This window comes from Cavia porcellus, unplaced genomic scaffold, assembly GCF_034190915.1.
Source record: "Cavia porcellus strain 051 isolate PalLab524CR breed Dunkin Hartley unplaced genomic scaffold, mCavPor4.1 scaffold_25, whole genome shotgun sequence".
NCBI lineage: Eukaryota > Metazoa > Chordata > Mammalia > Rodentia > Caviidae > Cavia > Cavia porcellus.
In genome coordinates, this window is record NW_026947508.1 from 54873790 (window position 1) to 54901775 (window position 27986).

General features: G+C 35.0%; 1 protein-coding gene across 1 annotated transcript in view; it reads left to right on the plus strand.

The window, feature by feature from the left end:
- Zbbx (zinc finger B-box domain containing) overlaps positions 1-27986 on the plus strand; it is a 128268-nt gene that overhangs the window by 69100 nt on the left and 31182 nt on the right. The window contains exons 9-13 of the mRNA XM_063235141.1: positions 10098-10272; positions 21866-21986; positions 25585-25694; positions 26152-26252; positions 27413-27492. Coding sequence (XP_063091211.1) covers positions 10098-10272; positions 21866-21986; positions 25585-25694; positions 26152-26252; positions 27413-27492 — 587 coding nt within the window. The remainder of the gene's footprint in view (positions 1-10097; positions 10273-21865; positions 21987-25584; positions 25695-26151; positions 26253-27412; positions 27493-27986) is intronic.

Here is a 27986-nt window from a genome sequence, read left to right on the forward strand (position 1 = left end):
GGCTTGACTTGCTCTTCTTCATCTAGATATTTCAGGTGTAACATCAGGTTTTTATTTGTATTTGTTCTGTGTTCTTGATATGGGAACACAATGCAATAAATTTTCTTCTGAGGACAGCTTTCATTGCATTCTACAGATTTCAGTAAGTTGTATTTGTATTTTTGTTTACTTGTAGATATTGTTTAATTTTCTCTTTAGGTTCCCCTGTGACCTCCTAATTATTCAAGAGTGTGTTATTTAGTTTCCATGTGTTTGTGGGAGTTTTGCACTATCTGTTATCATTAATTTCTAATTTCATGGCACTATGGTCTGATAGCATACAAAGGATAATTTCAACTCTTTTGCACTCATTTAAATATGTCTGTGAGCTAATATATGGTCTCTTTTAGAGAATGACCCATGTACGGCTGAAAAGAATGTGTATTCTGATGTTGTTGGGTGGAATACTCTGTATTATGTGTATCATGTCCATTTGTTCTCGGTGTGTTTCATTACTGTTATTGCTTTGCTGCTTTTCTGTTTGGTTGATTTGTCCCTTGGTGTCAATGGTCTGTTCAAGTCTCCTGGTATAATTGTGTTGCTGCCAATTTGGTTATTTATTTCCATTAATACTTGTTTTATATAACTGGGTGCTATCAAATTTGGTGCATATATATTTAAGATAGTTATCTCTTCCTCTTGAAATTTTCCCCTAAGCAATATAAAATGACCTTTTTTTATCTCTTCTGATCATTTACAATTTGAAGTTCACATTGTCTGCAAACAAAATAGGTACTCCTGCTTTTTTGTTTTGTTTTGTTTGGTTTGGTTTGGTTTTGTTTCCTGTTGCATTGTTTTCCATCCTTTGAGTTTCAGTCTGTGAGTATCATTTTGGGTTAGATGAGTTTTTGGAGACAGCATATGGTTGGATTTTGTTTCTTTATCCATTCTTTTAATTGGTCTGTTTCTTTTAATTGGTGCATTGAGTCCATTTAATTAAAGGTTATAACTGTTACGTGTTGCCTTATTGTTGATGTGTTATCTTTGTACTGTTGCATCATTATCTTTCTGTTCTATTTAATTGTCTGCTTTGCTTACTGGTTTTTTCCTAAGTGTATCTACACTGTCTTTTATTATTCTTTGCAGGGCTGGCTTGGTGATCATGAAGTTCTTCAGCTGTTCTTTGCCATGGAAGTATCTTATTTCTCCATCCATTTTAAAGACAGTTTTGCAGAGTAAATAATTCTAGGTTGGAAATCATTTTACTTTAGGTTCTGAAATACTTCACTCCATGCTCTTCTTGACTTCATTGTCTGTGTTCAGAAGTCTGCTGTAATTCTGATAGGCTTTCCTTTAGAGGTGATCTTTCTTTTCTCTCTGACAGCTTTTAATGTTCTATTCTTATGTTGGATGTCTGGGATGGTGATTATAATATGCCTGGGTGTAGCTTTATTTTGGTTATGGTTATATGGAGTTCTCTGTGCTTCACTAATACTAATGTCTGTTTCCATTCTCATGTTTGGGAAATTTTTAGCTATGACTTCTGTAAATAGCCTTTTGATATCATTTGTGCTGTTTCCTTCTTTGTCATTTATCAATATTGATCTTATGTTGTTTTTCTTTGCATCATCTTGCAGCTGTTGAATTGTTATTTCCTGATTTCTTTTTTTTTTAAAGATCTTTCCTTTTCTGTTCACTAGATGCAATCTTGTCTTCGAGGTCTGAAATTCTGTCTTCGCTTTTGTTGAGTTGGTTTTGACAACTTTCAATGGAATTTTCGATTTCCTGTATACCTCTTTGAATCTGCTCCATGTATTCTGTTTGTTAAATTCTTCATCCAAGGATTCTATCTTTTTGTTTTGTTCCTCTGATTTTTTAACTGTATCTTCTTTAGATGTGCTTAGCATCTCTTTCATTACTTTTATCATTTCTTCTTTTACCTGGGAGATTATTTCTAGTTTGAATTCCTTTAAAGCTTCCTGGAGTTGCTTCTTAATTTTAGTTGCTATTATTACATGTATTTCAAGTGTATGGCATATATTTTCTTCTATGTACGTGACTCTTAGGCTTTCTTGGGATGAGCTGAAGATTTGATATTGCATTTTGGTCTTTTGTTTTGTCATTTTCCTATATTTCTGTTTTTAAGTGTTTTTCTAAGGCTTCCTCTGGACGTGTTGGAAGTCATCTCCTATGCCCTAGGCTCCTGGGACTGAATGGAGGTTCCTGAGTGTGGTCCATTCAGGCCCTCAGGCCCTCCTGTGCCACCTTCAGTGTTCCAGGTAGCTGGGCAGGCACCTACCCTCTGTGGATAATGGGCTAAAGCTCTCACCATGCAAAGAGCAATACCCTGAAACTCACTTCACCTGCTCTCAGTCCTGTAATTGAAGAAGGTCACAGGGGTAATTTACTCAGGCTGCAAAACCTCCCAAGGTGAGTCTAAAGTGGTTGGCCTCTGGGTGGCTCCTCAAGCTCTGGGAGCAATGATCTTAACACAATGTCCCAGGCTCAGGATGGCACATGGACTCTGCCCAGCTGCCAGCTGAATTTCCTGGTTCCTGGTACCAGAGAAGGTCACTGAGTGTGTCCTGGGCAGGCCTGAAACCTGCCAGGTGAGCACAGCCTAGTGTGGCTGGGCTCTGGGCAAGTCCTTGAGCTCCGGGGTGATGATCTTAACACAGTCTTCCAGGCTCTGAATTGGGAACAGACTCACCTGAGCTGCCAGCTCAGTTTCTGGGTTCCTGGTTCCAGAGAATGTCGCTGGATATGTCCTAGGCAAGCTTGAAACCTGCCAGGCATGCACAGCCTAGTGTGGTTGGACTCTAGGCAGGCCCTTGATCTCTGGGAGCAATGATCTTAACACAGTCTCCTGGGCTCTGAATGGGGAACAGACTCACCCCAGCCCCAACTGAGTTTCCAGGTTCCACAGAGGGTCGTTGGACATGTCCTAGGCAGGCCTGAAACCTGCCAGGTGAGCGCAGTTGAGTGTGTCATGGATTTAACTTTTTAATTGATCTACTACTGGTGTTTTGTGAAGAATTGCTGAATGATTTACTGCCTCATAATTATAATGTTCTATTGTGTATCAGGCACTATCTGAAATATTTTACATATATCATCTCATTTTGTCTTTTCTTAAGTATAATTTTTGTCAGATGGCAGAATAGTGGCCAAGACTTTCAAGTTGCTTTTATAAAATCAATTTTTTAGTTTATTTTTTAGTAGTAAATATGTATGTGATATATTGTTACTACATTCAATTTAGGGAAGTACTACATACATATATATTATATATTAATAATTTTTATTTCCCTTTCTCCCCCATCTTCTCATCTCCTTCCCACCTCCAGAGTCTGCCTCCTTGTTTCTTATCATCTACTGTATCTTTTATTTTGCTCTTTATCTCTGTTTTGTGTTCTCATATAGGAAAAAAAAACAATTAATATCCTTAGGTAATTGCATACACTCTACAAACTATCACATTTGTTAACTGGTAAACCATTAATTCAGCATTTTCATGCAGGGATGTGTAGTGAAATCAACTAGAAATACATTAAAGAGCTAGAGATTATTGATTTCTAGATATTTTTCTTGGGGGAAAGGGGAGGTCACATGTAGACTTGTGTTTTTGCCAACTCCTCAGGTACTTATGTGAACATTCTGGTTGAGAGCATTGCCACAGACTTCATGTGTGCACAGGTGTGCAGAACATTGACTGAATAGATAGGGTCATGTAAGCTTGGCACTCCTCTGTGTTTAGGAGCAATGCTTTTCAAATGAAAGTAAACATCAAAATCACTCTTTATGTTTGTTAAAATGTATCTATTCCTCAGTCAAATTGCCACCCAGAGTTTTATTTTTTTCTCTGTAACATCTGGGTTAAGATTCAGGAATCTGATTCTCAGTGATTTCATTCAAATCATTCTCGTGGCTGGTGGGCTCACAGTCATGCCTAGGTATGACATCTGTCTCATGACTTTTTAAAATGAATTCAATCTAAAATGAATTCAAACTGGAAAATGATATTCATGAAATAACTTGCTTTTTAGAAATTGAAACCTAGCTTTCAAATACTGAAATATTTATGCAATTTTTGCCCTTTCCGATTGTGTTTTCTCTTATTTTACTTGGGGACATCTTTTTAAAATTTTTTATTTAAAGAAAGACAAAACAAAACAGAAAATGGGTAGAAATAATACATACTTTCAAAGAAAAAATAAACAGTAAAAATCACTCGTTGATATTTACATATTTTCCTCTTAAAGATAATTGTTCAAGATACAAAAGTGGAACATATAAATGGGAATTCAAACAGCGAGACTACAAATAGTTCTATTCAACTATCTAATAAAAACTTAGTAATATGGTTATCAATCCTATACACTAAAACATACATGCATTTATCCATATCTTCATTTATGTTGTGATTAAACAAACCAAAGCAGACTAAAATCACTCTGAGCAAAGAATAATACTATTGCTGGATTTCACATTATGACACCCCAGAATCAGCACTGAGTACCATAGTGCCTTTTTTTTTCCTTCAAAGTATTTGTTCATTTCATCATGTGTCATAAAATCAGCTCTTGTAAACTGTTTATAGGTTTTACACATGAGTCTTAACATGCATTTCTATCCTTTCTATAATCGAGGGAGAAACAGAACAAAACATATTCCTATAGACTAAAAAGACATATAAAACTGCTGTACAAGGGGTTCTACCATGGTTACAGTGTTGTCCCTTGTTATCATCAACAGAACTGGCTATATCATCAAATATAGTATAATTAAATATATCAGTACATAATTTGTAGATAGTGTAGAACTACAAAAACAGGTAGTAATCAAACCAGCATGGGTATTGTAGTGAATCATTGTCATTTTCAGTTTAGTTGCCTATACTCTCAGACTTGGTACTATCGACCTCAACAGTTTTGAATAAAATCTGTCAATAACAAACAGCAATCAAACGAATCAGATTCAACTAAGATCAGTCATGGTATAACAGCATGAGTTATACAGGGATCCAGATTAAGTTAATAGGAAATTAAAAATGATTACTATGCTATATCCTGATATTTTTGGGATAGCTGTCTGTGCCCTCAGATCTAGTGCTTGAATACAAACTGGGATGGATTAAGTTCTATCTAAGCAGAGTGGTACAAGTAATATGGGTTTTAATTCCTGATACACTATTAACAATATCTTATGCTGTCTTTTTTAAGACTGTTCCTCCCCTTTAACTCCCCCAGGGTATACTGTGCATTTTTGGGTCTCCCCAACACCTTCAGTTTTATAGTGGGGAGGGGCAACTGGCTATTTACCTAAGTGGTTCCAACCTTCTCACTCCTGGACTTGATCTCTAATTATATTCCTTTACCTATTAAAACCTATCTTTCCAACCTATCCATAAATACTGGTCCAGTTGTCCCTATTACTTTCTGGTTCCCTATTATGGAGAGTACTGTTTTCTCATATTTGATTTTTGGCCCATATACCCTTCTTCAGGTTAATTATATTTCCTATAGTGAGCATCTCAGCGCACCCTACCTTTGATCCACTCTACCTGTGATTCTCTCTTTTTTTCCTTAAGTTAGTGTATCTAGGCCTCTATATTAGAAATTATATCCAGCCTTCTCTGCCTCATTTCTGTTGTGCTCTTTTTCCATCATTAGTTGTCTGTATTTCACTTTCTGGTCCATTCATTGAGGCCTCTCTGCCACTGTTCCTAAAATACTGGTACTTTTCTCTCTCTTTAGAATGTCATGCAGTATTCTCTGTAGAATTGTATTGGTGGTTGCAAATCCCCCTGGTTCCTCTTTATCTTGGAAGCATCTTGTCTCTCCATTAATTTCTAGAGACAGTTTTTCAGGGTACGTCAATCTGGGCTGGAGGTTATTTTCTTTCAGGGCTTGGAATACTTCACTCCATGCTCTTCTCGATTTGATGGTTTGTGCTGAGAAGTCTGCCATAATTCTGATGGGCTTTCTCTTGTAAGTAATCAGTTTCTTGCCTCTGACAGCTTTTAATATTCTGTTCTTATATTAGATTTCTGGGATCTTGATTATTATATGCCTGAGTGTAGTTCTGTTTTGGTTGTAGGTGGCTGGAGTTCTGTATGCCTCATACATCTGAATACTATTTCCTTTTCCTATGTGTGGGAAGTTTTCTTTAATTATTTCTGTGAATAGCCTTTGTCGTTACTTTGTTTGTAACCCTGCTTCTTGATTCACATTCTTTATTCTTAATTTATAGATCCTCTTGTCATCTTTTAGCCTTTGTATTGTTACTGCTTGTTTTCTTGTTATTTTTAAGAACTGTTTCCTTTCATGATCCCACATTGCAAACCTGTACTCCAGTTTGGATAATCTATCCTTAGTTTCTTTCAAGCAGTTTTGCTGGATTTCAATGGAGTTTTTAATTTCCTGGTAATCTCTTTGAACCTGCTTCATGTATTCTATGTTTTCTTTATATTCTTCATCAAATGATTCTCCCCTGTTTCTGTTTTCCTCCATTCTTTCATCTGTGCCTTTTTGAGAGGTGCTTAACATTTCTTTTATTGACCTATTTAAATCTTGCTTTACTTGGTTAAATATTTCAGTTTTGAACTCATCTATGAGGTCACAAAGATATCACTTTATGTCCACTGGTGCCGTGTCTGATATTGCATGTTTTCCATCCTCAATATCTTTTTCATTTACCTTTCCTGGATCAATGTTTTCAGGCTTTGGGGTTGGGGACCCTTTCTTGTTGTTTCCTTTTCTCATATTTTTTGTTCCATCCATACAGGTATATATAAGAAGCCCCAATTTCTTTCTTTGTTGGTTACAGTTCATCTAAAGTGTGCTGAATAGGTGCTCCTGCCCACTGCAATTTACTATGGAGGTACAAACAGGGGCAGCATATGCTGGGCCCTCCCCTCCAGGTCAGTCAACCTGCTGAGGGCTTCATTGCATTAGGGTGTGCTGCCAGGCATAGGGACTTGATGTGGGCTACACTATTGGGTCTCAGCCTGGGGAGTGACCCAGACCAAGCATGCCCCACTAATCCCACTTGAGAAGGGAGCAGTTGACTGAAGTCACTACTGCTCCTTGTTCTCGTCAGTCTGCCCAGCCCCAGAATGTCATCTGTTGGAGTTCTGTGGATTGGTTTTATTCCCATCACTCATCACAGGTTGATACAGGTTCCCTGCCAGCTCAGCTCTCTGTTTGGCTCACTGACCCCCAACCTCAATGTGAGTGCATCTCCAGTGATTTGAAGTGGTGGGCTTTTGGGTAGGTTGGTAAATCTCAGCTGTTCAAGTGCTGCAGCGGGAGCACTGAACCTTTAGCTGTTCAAATTACTATTCGAACCGGGACTGTATGTTTAATTGGTTTCTCTCAGTTTAGTTTGTTCCTGGGTCAGGAGGCTCCATCTCCCTCTGTTTGGGACTCCCCACACTGTATTACTTTTGGAATCTAAGTTGACTATCTCAGTGAGCCTCTGTAGCCTGCTGTTGTTTATCTGACATCTTTAACAGAGCCCCTTGGGGACATCTTTTACTATGATGTGACATACTTGTTTGGTAATGATTGCAACATAGGTGGCCTGTTATTTCTGCTAGTTTTCTACCCTTTGGAATTGGGCAGGGTCATGGACTCTGAGTGCAAGTGACATATGGCAGGTCTAAGCTGAAATGTTTTAAAAGCTTTTCTTTTACCCTCTCACAGACATGGAGAAACCAGGTATTTCAAAGTATACCTACAATGATAAAAGTATTTCATCTCTGACTCATTTTTGTAAGAGTTGCTCTGGAGAGCTGTTGAAATCAGTATATACTTAAAGCATTTTTTATCAAAGCATAAGGTTTTCTGTGCCTCTTTATAATCCGCAGCGTACTATCCAGATACACTGACAGATTGCATACTGGATGCCTCTATCTTCCCGATTTCTTCTAAAACTCCCTATCTTTAGATTGTGTTCTGCCCCTCTCTTCCAAAATCTGTAGCTATTAATGTTGGTGGTACCCTGTGTAGTTTTCAAAGCACATATTTTCCATAAACCTTTTTGTTCCTTTTTGTACTTCCCATCAATTCACACATCCAATATGAGTCTACTTGCTGCCACAAGCAAAATAATCACATTACTTAAACAACAAATTTATTTTTAGTAGCCAAGAAGTTCCAGGTTAAGGATCAAACAAACTTGGTTTCTAGTGAGCCTTTCTTTTAGCCTGTAGATGCTACCTTATTGTGTCACATACCCTTTTCTTTGGGCATATATAAGGTTAAACATGGTGGTGGCGGTGGTGAGGGTCAGAGACATAGAGACATAGAGAAAAGATAAAGAGACAGAAAGACAGAGAGATCTTCTCTCTCTTAATCCTTTCCTGAACATACCAGTTCTATATTACAGTCCCACTCTGTTGACTTCATTTAAGCCTAATTATTTCTCGATAGGCCTTGTCTCCAAATAAAATTAAACTGAGGGGCTTAAAGATTCAACATACAAATTTTGGGTTGGGTTAATATATAATAGTTACTATGTCCCAAGCAATCTACCACCTAAAATATTTCTTTGAATATTTGTTCATTTATTCTGTACTTACTGACATTCCAAATACATTAATTAATTTTTTCTAAAAGGAACAAAAGGTCGTTATAGCGAAAAGTACTTTTAATTTGTTTCCTTTCTAGAGTCAGTCACCATTTCCAGTTTTGTATGTATGTATTTCTTTGTAAAATGTTGACATATTTATCTGAAAACATGCCTTTTATATTTGAAAATATACATTTTACATCCATATAAATACATTGTACAGCCTTCTCATTCCATACAGTGCCTATAAAACACTCCTTATATTGATGAGAACTGACTTTTTAAAATCTATTTTCCACTGATCAACATTTATGCTTCTCAAGTTTCTTCCAAGTGCAACCTAAAATACAAAGTACAAATGAGAATTATATGTATTTGATAAAATATACTTGTTTAATATATATTTAATAAAATATTATATGTATATGATAAAATACTGAAACTCCTAAAGAAGGTCTATGCATTTGTAATGCTGATTAATATGACCAAGTGTCGAGGCATTTTCCATAGTTTCTTTGCATCCCAGCTTACTATTCCCTAATGTCTGTCTCCCACACTGCTGTGTGAAACTTGTCAGTTACTTTATAGTTTTAACAGTTTTAAACCCAAGTTTCTCTGTCTGGTGGCCAGAATCCTTCATGATTTGGCTCTCTTTTTCTTTCTACCCTTTATGTTTTGTCATCCTCTACTTTTTGGTATGCCAACACAAACTACTTGCAATTTCATGCACAATGCTATTTGATTCCATGTCTCAGCACAGATATCAATACCCCTGTTGTGGAATATGACTGTAACCTTATGCTCTCTTTTTGCTAGTGATATTATTGTCCCTTTGTTTCAAAACCCAGTTTTGAGACATCATTTCTTATGAGTTATTATTAAGATTCTTGGACCCATTTCTCTTGTGAATTAATTAAAGGAAAAAAAAACAACTGTGTGAAGATATGGAGAAGATTATTTCAGGCATTAGGCATAAGTAGTGCAGGGCCTTTAAAAAATATTTGATGAATTCCTTGAACTGTAGGAATGAGTTTAACTGGAGCAGAGTGAATGGAGGGGAGAAGAATAGGTGCTGAAATACAGAGCATCAAATATAAGGTGATATGGGGCTATGTAGGTCCTTGTATAATTGTAGAATGCTATTATTTCATAGTCAACAGACAGTTTTGAGTAGGAGAATGATATGCCATGTTGACATGTAAGAAAACTGCTTATTTAAATATGAGCAGGTTGTAGGGAACAGGGGTTTGGAGAAGGAGAAAAATGAATACAGACAATTGCAGTTTCATAAGGAAAACAATACTTAACAGCACAATGACAAGTCATCTGTCTGCATGTTAGTGTTTTCATAATTTCTGAAGATACTGATTATAATCACAGATAGAGTTTTAAAGAAAGCAATAAGTTATATCAATAAATACACCTTAAAGCCATTGAGTTCAAAGGTAAAATATGTCCAATTTATAATGACTAATAATTAGTTTCATTGCATTTTTACAGAATATTTAATAAAGTTAAATGAGATCCATTTATAACTGGTTTAGGTAGAAATTACAACAACAAAAAGAGCTGAATGTACAGAGCCAAAAGACAGGCTCTTGTTTGAAGGGTCATTTGATGAAGGCACTTCTGCCCAGTCCTTTCAAGAGGCATTAAGTCAGTGGAGAACTGGAAACAGTGGGGACCAGGAGAAACAGAACTTACTTTCAGCAAAGCCAGGTATGGCAATTATTATCATTTGCATCTTATAATACAATGTGATTTTGTTGTGTCTCAGTTGTCTCTGAATGTAAATGCAGTGATTGAAAACTATACATAAAACAATTTGTTATAACTTCTCTGGGAGGTACACACCTATGTGATCATTGGTGAGTGGTTTCATATTCATAGACTCTGAATTGGGCACTGGGTAACCCATTTGTTTACTCTATATAATGAGACTGACACAAGAAGGAAGTATTGGATCCTTGAATTCTATCAGCTTTTTTTTCTCCCACTGGATAATCATTTTATTTTAGAAATATAATAGCAACATATAAAATGTTTTCTGTCAAGTAGAAAAATTAAAAAATAAATGTACTGTAAAGTGTGATTTCAAGGACCACTGTGAATTTTAGGTGGATAATTCATTTGTATTTGAATTGTTTTATCTCTTTTGAAGAACTATGTTTATCCTCTGTATTTTTTTATGACTTCCAGTATTATGTTCTAGATAGTGAAGATCTCTGGATAACTGATAGAACAGTATCTTTGCTTTAAATTTACCAAAATATTTCTTGAAGAGAAGCATATTTTTACAATATTTGTTATTTTTTTAAATGAATCTTGTATTACCTTTAGTTGATTCTCACTGAATATAAAATGTAGTAAACTAATAAATTCCAGTTGTGTGTCTTAAGAGAAGCATTCAGTTTTACTAGGTTACTTAAAGTTTTCTAAGGAAAAAACTCTGGATTATTTTTCTTTTGTAATATAATGCAATTCTGAATGTCAATATATAACACCATCTTCTCAGTTATAATTGGATTTGCTACTAAAGTTCTCTACTTCAAATAATTTTCCTACATTTGTTCAAGGTACCTTATTTGTAATCTCATATTTTTATTATTATTTACTTTTGACTCTGAGATTCTGCCAACAGCTTTCGTATAAATACACCAAACGCTGCCTTTTAGAGAATTGTGTAATATTCTATATAAAAATGATTTTTTGAAATTTTGTTTTAATTCTCAGCAGGCTCAAAGTTATGACCATTTTAGGCATTTGTATGCAATATATACAAAGATAATTGTATCAGAGCTCAAATAGCTTAGCTAAGTTATATTCATAGTGATTTCTAAAATTTAATTTTGATGAATGTTTTCAAATTATCCTCTAATATATTTCTCTTTGAGATCACTTATACCCTCACTGGTAACATATGAGGTGGCTATTTCTCCATATTTTCTAATTTATTACGGAATGATTTTTTAAATGTTAACTGACTTTCACCCTCATTTGTTAAATAAGTGGTGGTTATTTTTTAATATCTTGTTTTTTCTTTTGCCAATATTTTAAAAATTAGAGTTATGTAATAGTGTTTTAGGGTTTTGCAAAACTGCTCTTATACTAATTGTATCAGCACATTGTAAATACATATTATATGATCCAGATCACATTGAGATAAATAAATGGATGCAACTTGAGATAATAGTCATAAGTAAAATAAATCAAACTTACATGTAAAAATACCAGATTGTCTCCCTAGTGTAATAAATGGTAAGAGTATATAAGAGTTTATGGTAATCATGATTCCCCATTACATTGTTCTGAAGTAATGTTTGCATTCATTAGTTGGAATGATTTTATCCTGTTTTATTTTATTTTATTATCTGTGATGGTATGAAAAGCTATTTTGAAGAAAACAAGACATTATCATAGCCATTGCTGGTTTAATATTATCTTGCTTTGAAGTCCTACCATGCTTTTGTTCTTCTGTTTCCATTGGCTCTATCATGTTGTATCTTATTGGATATTACTATGTGTGATAGTATAAAGAAGTTTTTGTGGACAATGAGAAAATATAGCAGCCATTGTTTGTTTTCTGTTATTTGATTCTGAGTGCCTTGTAATACTTTAATTCTCTTGAATGGTTTTATACTATTTTGTTGTGTTTGATACTATTGTATATGAACTTTTGCTCAGCTATTTCAAAGAAAGAGACATTATGGTAGCTACTGTTAATTATGGGTTGTATTGTGGTGAAATAATGTGTTGCTTACATTGTTCTGTTCTGATCTGCTTTTTATGTCCTCTTTTGTCCTAATCTCTTTAAAATAAAAACAAATTAAAAAGGTACCCTATTATGTCCTGGGGGAATGTAGTATGCAAATGCAATCAAAACCTATTCTGGAACTTATAGAGTGAGATGAGGCCAAAGCATCAATATAACGTTAGTGTAACTCAAGCAGGAAGTGCAAAGTAAGGGTCCACACCTAGTGTAAAGAAGTTGCACTGAAGAAGCTACATCATTTTGCCAATTGTTTCCCATAAGTCTGGGGAGCAAGTAAAGGAAAAGAGTGATAAATTAACAGAGATAAAACCTATGATAAATTTGTGTCAGATTTATGGGTATATCTATACACACATAGGATTTGTGCCTCAATGTATTACCTTAGACACCTTGTGAATGACAATAGCAATCTGCCAGACTGGTAAAGCCTGGAACTGATTTTACAGTGAAAGAGGTTGAGAAGCAGGAGCTTTTATGACAATTGTAGGGGAAGAATTTTAGTTCTGACAGATAAAAATGTTGCATTCGACAATGTGCCTCATACTCAGCTGTCCTATAACAATAATTGGAGAGTGCCCAAGAGGTCCTTTCATTATCAAGTCATTAAGCACCGCAACCCTTAAAGGAGGTTGTTGTGGTTTTTCTGTATATGCTAAAATGACTGGCAGAGGGGTGCTTCAGTAAAACTGATTTGCCTAATTTCAAAGGGAAAATGGGAACCTGAAATGGTAGAGACCAAGTGTTGACATATAAGCATCAAAATGGTGGGGGTGAGGAATTATCAAAATATGGTACAAAGAAGAGTACTAATTTGATGTTTCAATTTGCAGATATTCTATGATTCTATTTAGAGTAACTAGTAATGAATAGCTTAAATAGCCTCGTAGTTTGTATGTAAGGTTTAAAATTTCTGTCTGTTTTACATAGAACTGACTTGGGCTACTACACTGAGAATGCAGTTTTACAGCATTGTCCAACTAAGCCTATTAATAGATCTGGAACTCTTTAATTAAAGAAGCTGGTCCATTAAAGGATCCTGCATTGTGGCCACATGTATTCACTGTGTATCTTATTCTAATATTTCACTGGGACAAACCAGGGGTTCTCTACTAAGATAGATATGCCGGATGAAATACAATGCACAGAACTTCAGAGGCATTTTTAAATTCTAACTTTGAATTAACACTTTTGCCTGTATCTTAAATACTACTTTAGTTTATTAGTGTTAAAAGTTGATGGAGGTGAGGTGATTATGGTGTCTTTATCTTTAGTATGACTCATGCTGGATGCACTGGAAGTGGGGTGCATTATATGGTTATTTTCCCACATCTCAATATACACTAAGAATGGAATATAAGAGGAAGATTCCCTACATTAATAGTCTTTCCTATGGCATAAAACTGTTACACAAGAGTATAACTTAAATTTTTTAGAAGTGTTCCTACCATGTGTTGTGCACTAAAATAAATACCTGAAGCAATAGTTTATTTTTTGGGAATTGCAGAGATTAATGACATCATCTCATACTGGAATATAGAATACTGAGTTTTGGAAATACTATGTTTAACTTGCTTATCTGGGAAAAATTTCAAAGATATAAAATTGTTACTGAATTATAATAAACTTTATCATATGAAAGTGATACTAATCATAGTTGATTTTTTTGGGTGCCTTGTATTTGTTGGATAGAAAAAAAGACAATCTCTATGACTGCTAAACAGCCATTGAGCCACCACAGAACTAGGGTAATATTTGCTGTGAGGAGACCATTTAGAATTACAACAGCTAGCCAGCCTTGCTATTGCAGCAGGAAACTAGTCAGAGACAGTACATAAATGAGTAATTAGGTCTGTAACCGAGTATATTTTACTTATGAACACAGAAATACTGCCATATGAAAACAATGGGCCAGATTTAGCAGATAAACTGTTGATCCCTGGTTCAGAAAATTCAAAATTTCTATCAATCAGATATAGTTTTTTTAATGTAACAAGGATAAGTATACATCTTTATAATATTATTCCAGAGCTGTGCTAATTCTGCCTTCTAGCATTATGTACTCTGACAGGACCTTAATCATTTTGAATTGCCCAGAGATAACACTTGACTATTACATTGATGGCATCATGCTAAGTGGATTTGGTTAGCAGGGACCATACAAGGGACTATATTCAACCTTTTCCATAATTGAGGGGGCAGTGATTTGTCCTCATGGGGAAAGCTATGTATTTCAGAGATGTATTTGCTCTCTCTGCTTACAGTGTTACTGCCAGCAGGAACCTTATTTATCACCATGGTATCCTCTTAATCACTGCTTCAGACCAAGACACTCATTTTATTATGACAGCCCTCTAGTTAATCCCCACAGAGTTCACTGATCTCACCATGTGCCGCATCATCCCAAAGCAGCTGGCATGATAGTTTCATAGATTGACCTACTGAAGACTCAGTGTTGTTCTGACAGGGAGATAGCACCTCATGAGATGGGATTCTTTTCCAACAGGGTGATGTATTTTCTATGAAATTTCAGTCATTTTCCCATTAAATGAGCTCTGGGAGCACAATCTGGTTCTGGAACTTATAATTACTGAATGAACAGCCAGAATTAGTCATGTACTGGTTTTGTTGGATGAACACTATTATCAAAGAAATCACTGTGATGCTGCTACACAAGTGATTGAAGATTACATTTGGAACTCAGAGACTCACTGGAGCACATACCAGAGCTCCTATATCTAGGAGTAATGCTCAATAAGAGACTGGCAAGCCAAAGGAGAGTGGGCCTGTGTTGTTACATATCCTTTGAGAATGAATATTTGGGAAAACCTGCCAAAGTGCTAGAAGACAGTAAGGTGAATGTGGAATGACGGTGCTAGAAAGAAGCTTTGATAATCAGTTGTTCCTTCAAAACTACCTACAAAAGTGGAGATGATACAAGCTATATTTTCATGTTGAGTATTTTTAATTTCTTCTGTCCTTTTTCATGCTACCTTATATGAAGTGAATTAGTGGTGGCAAACATAATTTAGTAGTCAATTAAGAGTGTCACTAAGTTGGAATCCTGTGATACACAGTAGCTGCAGAACTTTATGTTTTGATCAGATTTTTTGAAGTGTAGTGTGAAAAGTGATGTTTAGAGGAAAACTATGTAGACCATGCTGGCTATATGCAGTTTGTCCTTCCACATCCATTTGCTCTGTGTACTAAGCAATTGATTTCTAGAGACTTGGTTTCTGGTTAATGACTGGTTTTTGTCAAAGGGTGAAATTGACAGGACCCTGGATGGTGAAATTGGAACACCTTTTGGCGGGCTGATGTTTTACAGTGATTATATCGTTTACTTACACTGTGACCATTTTCACATGACCTCTTCCACAGACATTGCTTTCAATATTTTTTTTATTTTTAAGAGATTAAGACAAAAGAGGACATAAAGATCAGAACAATGTAAATAACACAGAATTTTACCACAAGACAACCCATAATTAACAGTAACTACCATAATGTCTCTTTGAAATAGTTGAGCATAGCTTCATATATGATAGTATCAAGTGTAACAAAACAGTATAAAATCATTCAAGAGAATGAAAGCATTACAAGGCTTTCAGAATCAAATAGCAAAGAATGAACAATGACTGCTATATTATCTCATTTTCCATAGAAAATTTGTTTATACTATCACACATATTAATATCCATAAGATATAACAGGATAGAAACATAGGCAAAAGAAAAAAGCATAGTAGGACTTCAGAGTAAGATGAAGCTAAATCATTTCTGGCTATTCTAATGTCTTCTTTTCTTTAAAATAGCTGTTTATACTATCCCAGATAATAAAATTAAACAAACTAGGATAAAACCATTCCAACTAATGAATGCAGACATTATAATGCTTCAGAGCAATATAATGGGGAATCCTGATTACTATAAACTCTTATGTACACTTACCATTTCTTGCATTAGGGAGACTATACAGTATTAATACATGTGAGTTTGATTTATTTAGCTTATGAGTATGGTCTCCAGTTGTGTTCATTTATTTATAAATATATCAAGGTGATCATTCTTTACAGCTGAGAAGTACTCCATTGTATAAAAATACCACAGCATTTTTATCCATTCCTCAGTTGATGGACATTTAGGTTGTTTCTAAGATCTGGCTATTACAAAATTGCAGTGCTATAAACATGGGTGCACATATATCACTGTGGTATGATGTTTTCAGTTCTTCTGGGAATGTGTCTAGAATTGGAATAGCTGGAACAAATGGGACTTCCAATCCTAGATTTTTGAGAAATCTCCAAACTGACCTCCACAATGGCTGCCCCAGTCTGCATTCCCACCAACAGTGCAGGAGAGTTCCCTTTTCCCCACAGCCTCTCCAGCATATGTTGCTGGTAGTTTTCTTGATCCTAGACATTCTTTCAGGAGTGAAATGGAATCTCAGTGTAGTTTTAATTTGCATTTCTCTAATGACTAATGATGAAGAACATTTTTTCATGTATTTGTTTTCTATTTGTATTTCTTCATCTGAGAACTATGTATTCATCTCAGATGCCCATTTTTGGATTGGATCTTTGAATTTTGGGGGTCTGATTTCTTTTAATTCTTTATATGTTTTTGACAGAAGTCCTTTGTCTGAGGGACAGTTCACTAAGATTTTTTTCCCAGTTTGTGGCTTTTCTTTTCACTGTGCTGGAGATTTCTTTTGACATGTGGAAACTTTTTAATAAGATGTGATTCCAGCTATTGATTCTGGGGAGTATTTCCTGTGTGGTTTGATTCCTGTTCATGAATTCTCTAACTACCCCTGTCTTGACTTTTACCTAATTTATCTTCCAACAGTTTTAGTGTTTCTGTTTTAATATTCAGATCTTTGATCCATTTAGATTTTAGTTTAGTACATGGTTATAGGCATGGGTCTAGTTTTAGTTTTCAGCATATAGAGAGCCAGTTTTTCTAGCACCATTTATTAAAGAGGCTGTTGTTCTTCCAGTGAAACTGTTTGGCCCCTTTATCAAATATAAGGTGGTTGAGTGTGTTGGTAGTTGTGGTTGTATCTTCTAATCTATTCCATTGATCTTCGACTCTGTTTTGGTTCCAGTACCATGTTGATTTTACTACAGTTGCTTTGTAGTATAACTCCAAGTCAGGGATTATGATGCCTCCTGCTTTGCATTTTTTGCTTAGAACTATCTTTGCTATTCTGGGTCTCTTCTCACTCCAGATGAATTTTAGGAGTGATTTCTCAAGATCTATGGTTGATGGTATTTTTATTGGGATTGCATTGAATCTGTTTAACAGTTTTGGGAGAATGGCCATTTTTATGATACTTATTCTTCCTATCCATGAGCAAAGGATGTCTTTCCATTTTCTGAGATCCTCTTCAATTTCTTTTTTCAGTGTATTATAATTTTCCCTGTATAGATCTTTCACTTCTTTTGTGAGAGTAATTTGGCATGTGCAGAACCAGTTTTTCTAGCACCATTTATTAAAGAAACTATTGTTCTTCCAGTGAACCTGTTTGGCCCCTTTATCAAAGAAAAATTGGTTGAGTGTGTTGGTAGTTGTGGTTGTATCTTCTGATCTATTCCATTGATCTTTGGCTATGTTTTGATTCCGGTACCATGTTGATCTTACTACAGTTGCTTTGTTGTATAATTTCAAGTCAGGGATTGTGATGCCTCCTGCCTTGCCTTTGCTGCTTAGAATTAGCTTTGTATGCTAGGTCTCTTCTGGTTTCAGATGAATTTTAGGATTGATTTCTCTAGATCTATGAGGTATACGGATGATATTTTCATTGGGATTATTCTTTTGTGTTAGATGGGTTTCTTGCAGACAGCATATAGTTGGATGTTCTCTCTTAATCCATACTGCCAGTCTGTTATTTTTATCATTTCTTCTTTTACCTGGGAGATTATTTCTAGTCTGAATTCCTTTAAAGCTTCCTGGAGTTGCTACTTTATTTCAGTTGCTATTATTACATGTATTTCAAGTATATGGCATATATTTTCTTCTATGTACATGGCTCCTAGGCTTTCTTGGGATGGGCTGGAGGTTTGAGATTCCATTTTGGTCTTTCATTTTGTCATTTTCCTATATTTCTGTGTTTCAAATATTTTTCTAAGGCTTCCCAGGATGTGTTGGAAGTTGTCTCCTATGCCCTATGCTCCTGGAACTGAATGGAGGTTGCTGAGTGTGGTCCATTCAGGCCCTCAGGCCCTCCTGTACCCCCTTCAGTGTTCCAGGTAGCTAGACAGGCACCTAACCACTGTGGATGATGCTAAATCTCTCCCCATGCAAAGACCAATGCCCTTGAACTCACTTCACCTGCTCTCAACTCCCATAATTGAAGTAGGTCACTGGGTGTAATCTCCTGAGGTTGCAAACCTCCTAAGGCTAGTCTAGTGTGGCTGAGACCTGGGTGGGTCCTTGAGTTCTGGGAGCAATGATCTTAATTACTTTCCTGGGGCTTGGGATGGTGCGCAGACTCACCCCAGCTGCCAGCTGAGTTTCCCAGTTTGGGCAAAGGTTGCTGGGTGTATCTTGGGCAGGCCTGAATCCTGCAGAGGGAGGACAGCCTAGTGTGGCTGGGCCCTGGGCGGGTCCTTGAGTCCTTGAGTTCTGGGAGTGATGTTCTTAATGCAGTCTCCCTGCTCGGAATGGCCTGTGGACTCATCCCAGTCACCAGCTGAATTTCCCGGTTCCAGAGAAGGTCACTTGGCATGTCCTGGGCAGGCCTGAAACCTGCATAGTGAGCACAGCCTAGTGTGGCTGTCTGGGTGGGTCCTTGAGCTTTGGGAGCAATTATCTTAGCATAGTCTCCCGGGCTTGGGATGGGGAGCAGACTCACCCCAGCTACCAGCTGAGTTTCCGTGCTTTCAGTATTTTTGTTTGTTTTTAAAAACTTCTTGTGTGTCTCTGCAAGTTTAGACTTTGTACCAACTGTCCCCATTATCTTCAGTTTCTGAGGGCTTCAACATCAATTAGTCTTTTAAATCTACCACATAATTATATTTCCCCCTTCATTTGCTCCTTTTTGAATTACTCCTTGAAGTATTTTTCATGACAGACCCCTGACTGATAGAGATGATACTTATAATTGCACTTATTTACACTCCTACTTAAAGAGTATAAGAATTTGATCACTTCCCATTATCATCAAGAGTTGATCTTGTTAGATTTCAAAAAATTTCCTGGTCTGATACACTGGAAAGATATATTTAGTTTTTGCACTTTCTATTATGAATTACATTAAGCACCACTTTATTTTAGTTTTCAGAAATTTAACTTTAATATTGTGCTTTAAATTTCAAATTTTTTGGTTATTTATTATTTATTTACAACTTGATTTCATATTTTACTCCAAGGTTTGTTTCCATCCTTATGAAACTTAGACACTTTCAATGACATAGAAAGTTCTACAGGATCTGAAGTCAGTTTCTGTATGATATCATTGCTTGCTGCTGCTCCTTTTCTTGTTTAATTTAATTAAATTAATTAATTTATTTATCAGTACCTGGGATTGAACTCATGACTACCTGCTTGCAAGGCAGGCACTTACGCCATTGAGCTAAATTCCCAGCCCCCTGTCTTGTTTAATTTTACCCATACTGCTCTCCATGCTTTTCCTCAAACACTCAAGCAAACTGTCAAACTTAAGCCTTTAGATTAATGTGTTAAGCAAAATATCCATGCTACCATCAAAATGAGTGATAGAAAATCTTAGTCAAATTTTCATAAGTGAATTTCAGTTAATCATAAATCAAAGGAGGGAATGAAACTCTAAGCTATAAAGCTCCTGTGCTATTTTCCATGAAACTGTGCTGCATCAACTTATATGTTCTAGATTTGGTTACCATTAGAAATTCTAAACAAGAGTTGTTTGTTAAATGCATTATATTGTTAAAGATTCTCTGCCTATAAAAAGTTATTAATATATGTTTCAGGAGGTACAGTTATCAAATATATTCACAAGAAAATTATTGCATGTAATTTTCAATATTTATTTTTTGGGACCATGCATTGGTTGTTGCAGAAAAAATGAATCAGAGCTCAGATGCTTTAATTTTTTCTCTCTATCACATTTCTACATTTGAATGTTATCCTTCAAACAAAGTAAGTCTTTATGATCCAGATAGAAAAAATACCAATTGTTTTGTTCCTGTCTCTCCTTTTTCCTTCTCTTTCTGCTTCCCTTCCCTTCTTTTCCTTCCCTTCCCATCCCTTTTCCTCCCTTTCCCTCCCCTCCCCTCTTCTTTCCTTTTCTTTCATTACCTTTCCTTTCTTTCCTTCTGCTTCTTCTCCCCTCCTCCCCTCTCCTCCCCTCTCCTTTCCCTTGCCTTCCCTTCCCTCCCCTCCCATTCCCTCCTTTCCCTTCCCTCCCTTCCCTTGCCTTCCCTTCCCTTCCCTTTCCTTTCTTTTCCTTTCCCTCCTTTCCCTTTCTTTTCTTTTCTTTTTTCTCCCTTTCCTTTCCTTTCCTTTCCTTTCCTTTCCTTTCCTTTCCTTTCCTTTCCTTTCCTTTCCTTTCCTTTCCTTCCTTATCTTCCTTTCTTTCCTTATCTTCCTTTCCTTTCCAATCTCCTTCACTCTGCTCCCTCCCTCACTCCCACTCTCTCTCCTTTCTTTCCTTTATCTTTTGTTTCAACTCTCTTGCAGAGAAATCTTTTGTTTTCCCTTAGGTGTCTTTACCCCATAACTTGCTTATATTCTTACTATTGCTTATTCAGTGTAATAGAGTCTGGTTGTCATTTCTCAGAACTTCCTTCAATTACTTTCTTCACTGCTTCTCTACTCTTTCAAATAGAAGTTGGGTAATTTCCACTCCTTTGGCTTACTTTTACTGCTAGTATATGGATATTTATGGATGCTAAAAAGTAAAGGCTACATTTTTCAACTTTTGTATTTCTTTTTCTTCTCTTACATTATTTATCTTATTATAGTCCAGATCAGAGAACCAGACATTATCTGGGAGAATGGAGTGGCTAGTCATCCTGAATTTACAGTGCTTCATTCCCAGAAACATCCATTAGTTTTCAACAGTCTGGAGAGTGACTTTTACTTTAGTAGAATTTCAGATAATCTAAGTATAGAGAAGTTAATTACTTTGCAGATTAAATTTATTAATGACAGATGTCTCTCTCAGGTGCCATTCTGCTTTACTTATTTTCTGACTCTCATTATGTGTAAATATTATTGACAGTGACTACAATACATATGTGTGTGTCTGTGTGTGTATTCTGTGACATGAATTGGTTTGTACAGTATTTCTCTTTCTCATTTGAAAGAATTAGTAGCTTTAAAACAAATCTTGGAAATCATGAAATCCTTTCATGTAAAGATGTTTTTGAACAAAACTGTAAAATTGTTTAATGAATCAATAATATTTAGTACTGTAGAATTATTTAAAAATAAACCTATTATTTTATATATAAAATCAAAGCACATATGCCACAATAATGATGAATTGTATATGTTGAGAGAAGATAGGGTAATTTTTATACTTGGTTACATTAATTATGCACATTGTATTTTTTTCTAGACTCATTGGAAGAATGTGCAGTACAAACTAATTTGAAAATTTGGAGAGAACCTATTAATGTTGAATTTAAAGAAGAAAGTCTCTCCTATATGGAAAAATTATGGCTTAAAAAACACAGAAGGTATATTTCTAAATTTTAATATTATTATAAAGAGTATACATATTTTTTAGTCTTTGCTTGTATGACATATCTTTCTGTAGCAATTTTATATTTTTATTTGTATAAATAATTTAAAATTAATTTTAAGTCTCTGAAGCTTCTATATTCCAAAACAACGTGATGCTTCAGTAATTTATAATTGTCTTGAGAAATGGAATTGTTTTTTACATAAGGGCACAAATAAAGGATCTAAGAATGTTGTAGTAAGGGATTGTGCAGAGAACAATTAAAATGAGGGCATGCAGTTTATAATATTATTTTATGATGGTCACCCAGGGTTAACACAAGAAAATGCAGGAAATGTATCCACAACACTAAAGACCTAGAATATTTAGCCAAGGGTCGGAATCCCACAGCAGTGACCCATATGAGTTCAGATGAAGACCTAGAGCTCATGACAATGCTTCCCATGAGTCCAACTAGATGTCCAGAGCTCACAAGAAGGACTCACACCAGTCTGTTTTATGGACTCATGTTGGGAAGGCCCAAAGGTCAGTGGTGGAAGCCATAAAGTCTATGCCAGTGTGGTGAAGGAGCTGTACTGATAGGATGAGGTTTCTATGCTGGAGCTGAGAAGTCACAGTCAATACAAAGACCAGGGCAAGGACAGCCATAAAAAAGCACAATAGTGATCCTCAGCAACACGGAGGCCCTGAGCTCCTCTGACAATAAGCACAGTCAGGTATGTGCTAGAGAGTCAGTGTGATGAGTTCATCCTGGAAACCAATCGGTACACATCTTCCCCTCTGGAGCCAGGAAGCAGTGCTCCACGTAAGGACCAGAGTTTCTCTAGGAGAACCAATGGCTCAAACAACAACACGTAGGAGACCTCACAATGCCTCAACACCTTTGTTCTCCTTCTCCAAGTCTCTATTTATGCTGGCAACTTTCCTCAAGTGGAACCTCTATGTTCAGCACTATGGTGATTAAATTCCACTGGTGTTACGTTGACTACCAGTTTTTAATCTATAACAAAGAATAATAGTAAACTGTAATAAATAAGAGATTACTTTGAAAAGGTAATACTGTCAGTTTTTACATTACCCTAAACTTTTTCAATTTTTATTTTTATTAGTACATGTTTTCATGATTATAATTCATTGTAAGGGTTCTTACATATACATAACACATCTTAATCCTTTTTATGTCTCCTCTCTTTTTTTGATCTTCTGGTCACTTTCCTATTGTAAAGTCTATCTCGGTTTCCTGTTATCTAATTCTCATTTTGCTCTTTGTTTTATTTATACACAGTTTCTCATATAGTTTAAGTTTGTGTATCTGATTTATTAAACACATCATTATAATTTCACAGTGCATCTGTTTTCCTAAGGAAGACTCAAATTTATCCTTTTTTCAAGCAGAGTGGTTGCCCCCTATATACAAAACTACATTTTCTTTATTCATTTATCTGTAGGTAGACATATAGAATACATCCAAGATTTTGCTGTTATGAATTATGCTGCTATATTAACATAAATAATTGAGAATCTACTGTTCATTGGATCTTTAACTTTATAAATTTGATAATAGTAATCAAATGTGCTTCATTCAAAGACTACCATTACATAAATTGCTTTCAAAATAACTTAATAAAATTTTAAACCAAAAATTAAAAAAAATAGTATATGTTATAGTCATTTCCGCTTTAGCACCATATGAAACCCATAGGAATTTATACCTTTTAGGTACATTTAAAGTCAGAAGCTCAGTTTTCCCTAAAACTGAGGTGCTTACCATTCATTGTGTTTTCCAATTGTATAGAGAGTGTGAGAAAATATGAATTCTTTAGTAGGTTTGAAGATGGGGCCTGACATTCAGTGTTACTGAATTTCTGGTTGTCCCCTAAGTGATACTGATTAGATGATACTGGTTTCTGGACCACGAGTGGAGGAGCGAGGGATGGAGTTTTCTAAAAAGCACTTTAAGAGTAGATATGTGACTCAGTATTATCTTAAAAATCTTTCTTAATCAACCAGTCTAATGTAAACATCCTGACCAACACTTATTCATAGAGTAGGTTCAGTATCACTTAACACACGTTTACCCAATTGAATTAATCAATGCCCAACAAATATGTTCTAAATTTTAATCAGTAGAAGTATGGTAAGGTAAACAGAACTGTTTCATATGTGGCACAATTTTTAGAAAAAAATGTTGGTACCCAAGTCCAAATATCTGTAATTTAGACTAAGTCACTTACTAACAAACTGTTTGTTCAAGACAAATTACTTGAACTTTTGTTGTCCAAGTTTTGCAAAACACTAAGTTTAGAATACATAATTTACAGGACCTTCTAAACCCCAATACTCCAAGAAATAGATTCTGCAAATCTTTGGTTCAGGGACTTCACTCCAAATTATAGAAGTTCTCACTTCATAAAGAAATATTGAGCAACCACACAGTTAATAATATGTATGCTGAGTTATTAAAGTAGGAGGCCCATGACAAACTAGACAGCATTTTTTGTGACCAGGTGCCACTTACCTTTAACATCATATTTTCTTAGATGTCACTCTCACTAAGTTTCCCAAAGCATAAATCTAAGTCTATAAAATATTCTGCCTTTATCTGATATATATAGATGTTTCATATATTGGGAAATGCACTAACTAGAGACTGTCTGAAGAGTACCACAGTTACAATACCTCCATAGGCTTGAGGAAACAGATTGCTTATTGTCAAATTCCTCCCATGCGTTAACTCCCTAAATGACTTTGAATAAGTGGGGTCACTCTTTTTGGTCTCAATTTAATCATTGTAAAATTAAGATAATATTTGTGCTTACTTAATATAGTCTTTTAAAATTTAACATACTAAATTTAGAACAAATCCTAGGTCATTTTAAATTTTGAACTGATATCAAATAATATTAAAATCAAACTTTTTTTTTCTACATGGGGCCTCACTTACTTGCAAGTTCAGCTATTTATATTAAATATGATTAAATATGACTTCTTTCCTGAGTAATATTGGAATGTCATTGATAACCAAACATACACTTTGCACTCTGAGAATCCCTGGGCTCCACTGAGTTCCATCTGAAGTGGGTCGTATTAATTCTCACTGTTAGTTATGTAGTAGAAGTCACAGCTAGGACACCTTACAGTCATATCATGGTAGCCTATTTGTTACCCAACTGCTTTGATGCAAGTTTAAATACATTTTCATGTTCCCCTCAAATTTATCAAGATAATGCAGAGGTTGTAGGATAAAATGAATGCTTGTAAATTAGCTTTTGAAACAGCATATTGTGTCTCAGGGACTCTAGGTAGCTTCTGAGAGAATATTAACTTCTATCATAAATTTGATTTTCATCTTGAACAAAAAACAGTAGGATATGCAATTTAAAATCTTGTATGATGCCCAGTTGATTTATAAAGTTTTTAAATACTTAATGTTTTGTTACACAATCACTGTTTTCTCCTGGGAATGAAATGTATAGTTATGGTTTCATCATTAATTTTGTATACTAACTTATATGACAGATAAATCAAGATTGTCTTCAAAAGATTTAAATAATGTGTTATAATGTTTTAATCATATCTTTATTGTTTTACAGAACTCCACAGGAACAAGCTCTTAGCCTGCTACCAGATACATTCATGCATCCATGTGAAGCTAGTAGTGAGGCATGGTGCCTTCAGAATGGAAATGATGAAGATGATGATGGTTAGTTCAGCCTTGATTAGATCTTTTAAAATGTATTATTTAAAATTATTAATTAGAACATGGCTTTCGTATTCTTTAAGGTGTCATTCTCAAGCTGAGTATGTAACCCTATATATCCAAATCAAAATCATGCACACTGCCTTTCCATTCTTGAGATTTAATCTACCTTTAACTAATTAATTAATTAATTAATTAATTTTTGGTACTGGGGATTGAACTCACAACCTCACATTTGCCAGGCACGTGCTTACACCACTGAGCTAAATACCTGGCCCAATTTGCCTTTAATTTTAAAAGTTTTATTTAAACATTGGATGTCAAGAAAATGTGCATTTAATTTAATCTGAGAAAATTGACAGTACTTTCATATATGGATAATACTGAAAATATTATTTCAAGAGAATAATCAGGTAAGATTTGGCCTCTGATGGTATTACTTTTTAATCTTATTTTCCAGTCCAGGGGACCAAAGCACAATACCCAGCATTGTTTATGCCAGTAGAAGAATTAAACACAGAGAGACCTGAACCATCTATAAAGATAATAGAATTGGATGATGTAAGTGCATAATGACTATTTATATATCTTAACTAAGATAAAATCAACAATATACAATTTCACATAAATGTTATTGTCAAGATTTCTTCCACAACCCAACTATTTAAATGAAAATTAATGTGTTTGAATTTAAATATGGTGATAAAAATATGACAGTATACCTTTTAAAATAGTGATTTTGTGGTCTAAATTTGTATTGTACTGTTTTTGGAACTATGCAATATGAGAGGTGAGAATATATTTCACTATGTTGATTTATAGAATATACTTTGATGTTTGGTTAGTTTAGTTCTTTATGTTATCAGAGAACTTTACCAAACAGAACAATTTTGTTACATAGCATCTATTTAATAATATTTAAGTTCAAATATGTTTTACTGCATGTTATTTAATATTATTTTCTATTTAAAGGAACAAATTGTACTTAAGATTTAAGGAATTTGTTACAAGTTGTGCCCAAACCCCTAGAATACATCACTACAGTTACCTGAAGCCAGAGGCAGTCAGAGCTATAGCTTTAGGGTTAGTGACAGTGAATCTCTTAAAGCTTTCAATGACAGCAAGCAGTCCGATATGGCACCTGTGCCATAGATTTGCCACCACTGCCTAGGATTTGACAAAATTACTATGTGTCTGACTTTTCTAGTCCTCCAGCAGCTGAAAGTACCACTGTTTGAGTGGCACATTTTTTTTTTTACTATGATTGCCACAGAAAATGAGGCAAACAAAGAAACTATGTCAATAAATTACTGCTCTCTTCCTTAGGTCAGCATATTGTCCTGCTTCTTTTATGCTTAGAAACATTTTTATGTTTTCCTTGTACAATTCTGAGGTATTGAACAAATATTCACAGCCAAAGACATACAGAGATGCACCATGACCTATTCATTAAATTGTTGATGCGTGGAATAATCTTGACATGCCTTTCAGAGAACTAAGAACCTCTTGGTCACTGATCTACTTGAAACACAATAAAACATCATTTGCTATTCTTGATTCTTTGTGTAATCATTGTCACAAAGGGTAATCATGCTTTTGGGGATATAGCTACAGCAGTCATGCTGTAGGAACAAAGTACTATAAATATCACCTACTTTTACTTGTTTAATGTATGATAAAATTATTGGATATACTAACAATGTATAAAATGCATTTAAAAGACTTATGAAGAGGAACTTGAAGAACCAGGAGACTTTGTGCCTTACAAAGTTGAATTAGCTAATGCAGATTGCCAGCTAAGGTAAGATGTTTGTAATTCACTTGCAATGTTTATTAAAACTGAGATATACAAAAATTATCAGTCTTTTAAAATAAAACTTCATGATTTTAAAAAACATGACTATAAAATTAATTTATGTAAGCTGTATTTAAGTTTGTGTTTAATACTGATAATATTTAACTATTTATAAATTATAAAATCACATAAAGTGTTAAATTTGTAGTTTTGACTAATATATAACTTAATTTTTTTGAATTAAGAAATTATTTGTTGTTGAAAAACTCTAATATATTTTATATGAGTTTTCTTCAAAGATATTCTTTTGAGTTTATGTTAGTTTGCTATGAATCCTAAATAGCTATATAAATGATTATGTAGATGCTGAAAGTGCTCCCATACTGATCACTTCCCACATAGAATTTAATGTATGTTAAACTGATGGAGTATGATGGCTCACTCTGTAATTGGTAGAATTTTCTTATTTCCAAAATAAGAGTATGTTTAGTTCTGTCAAT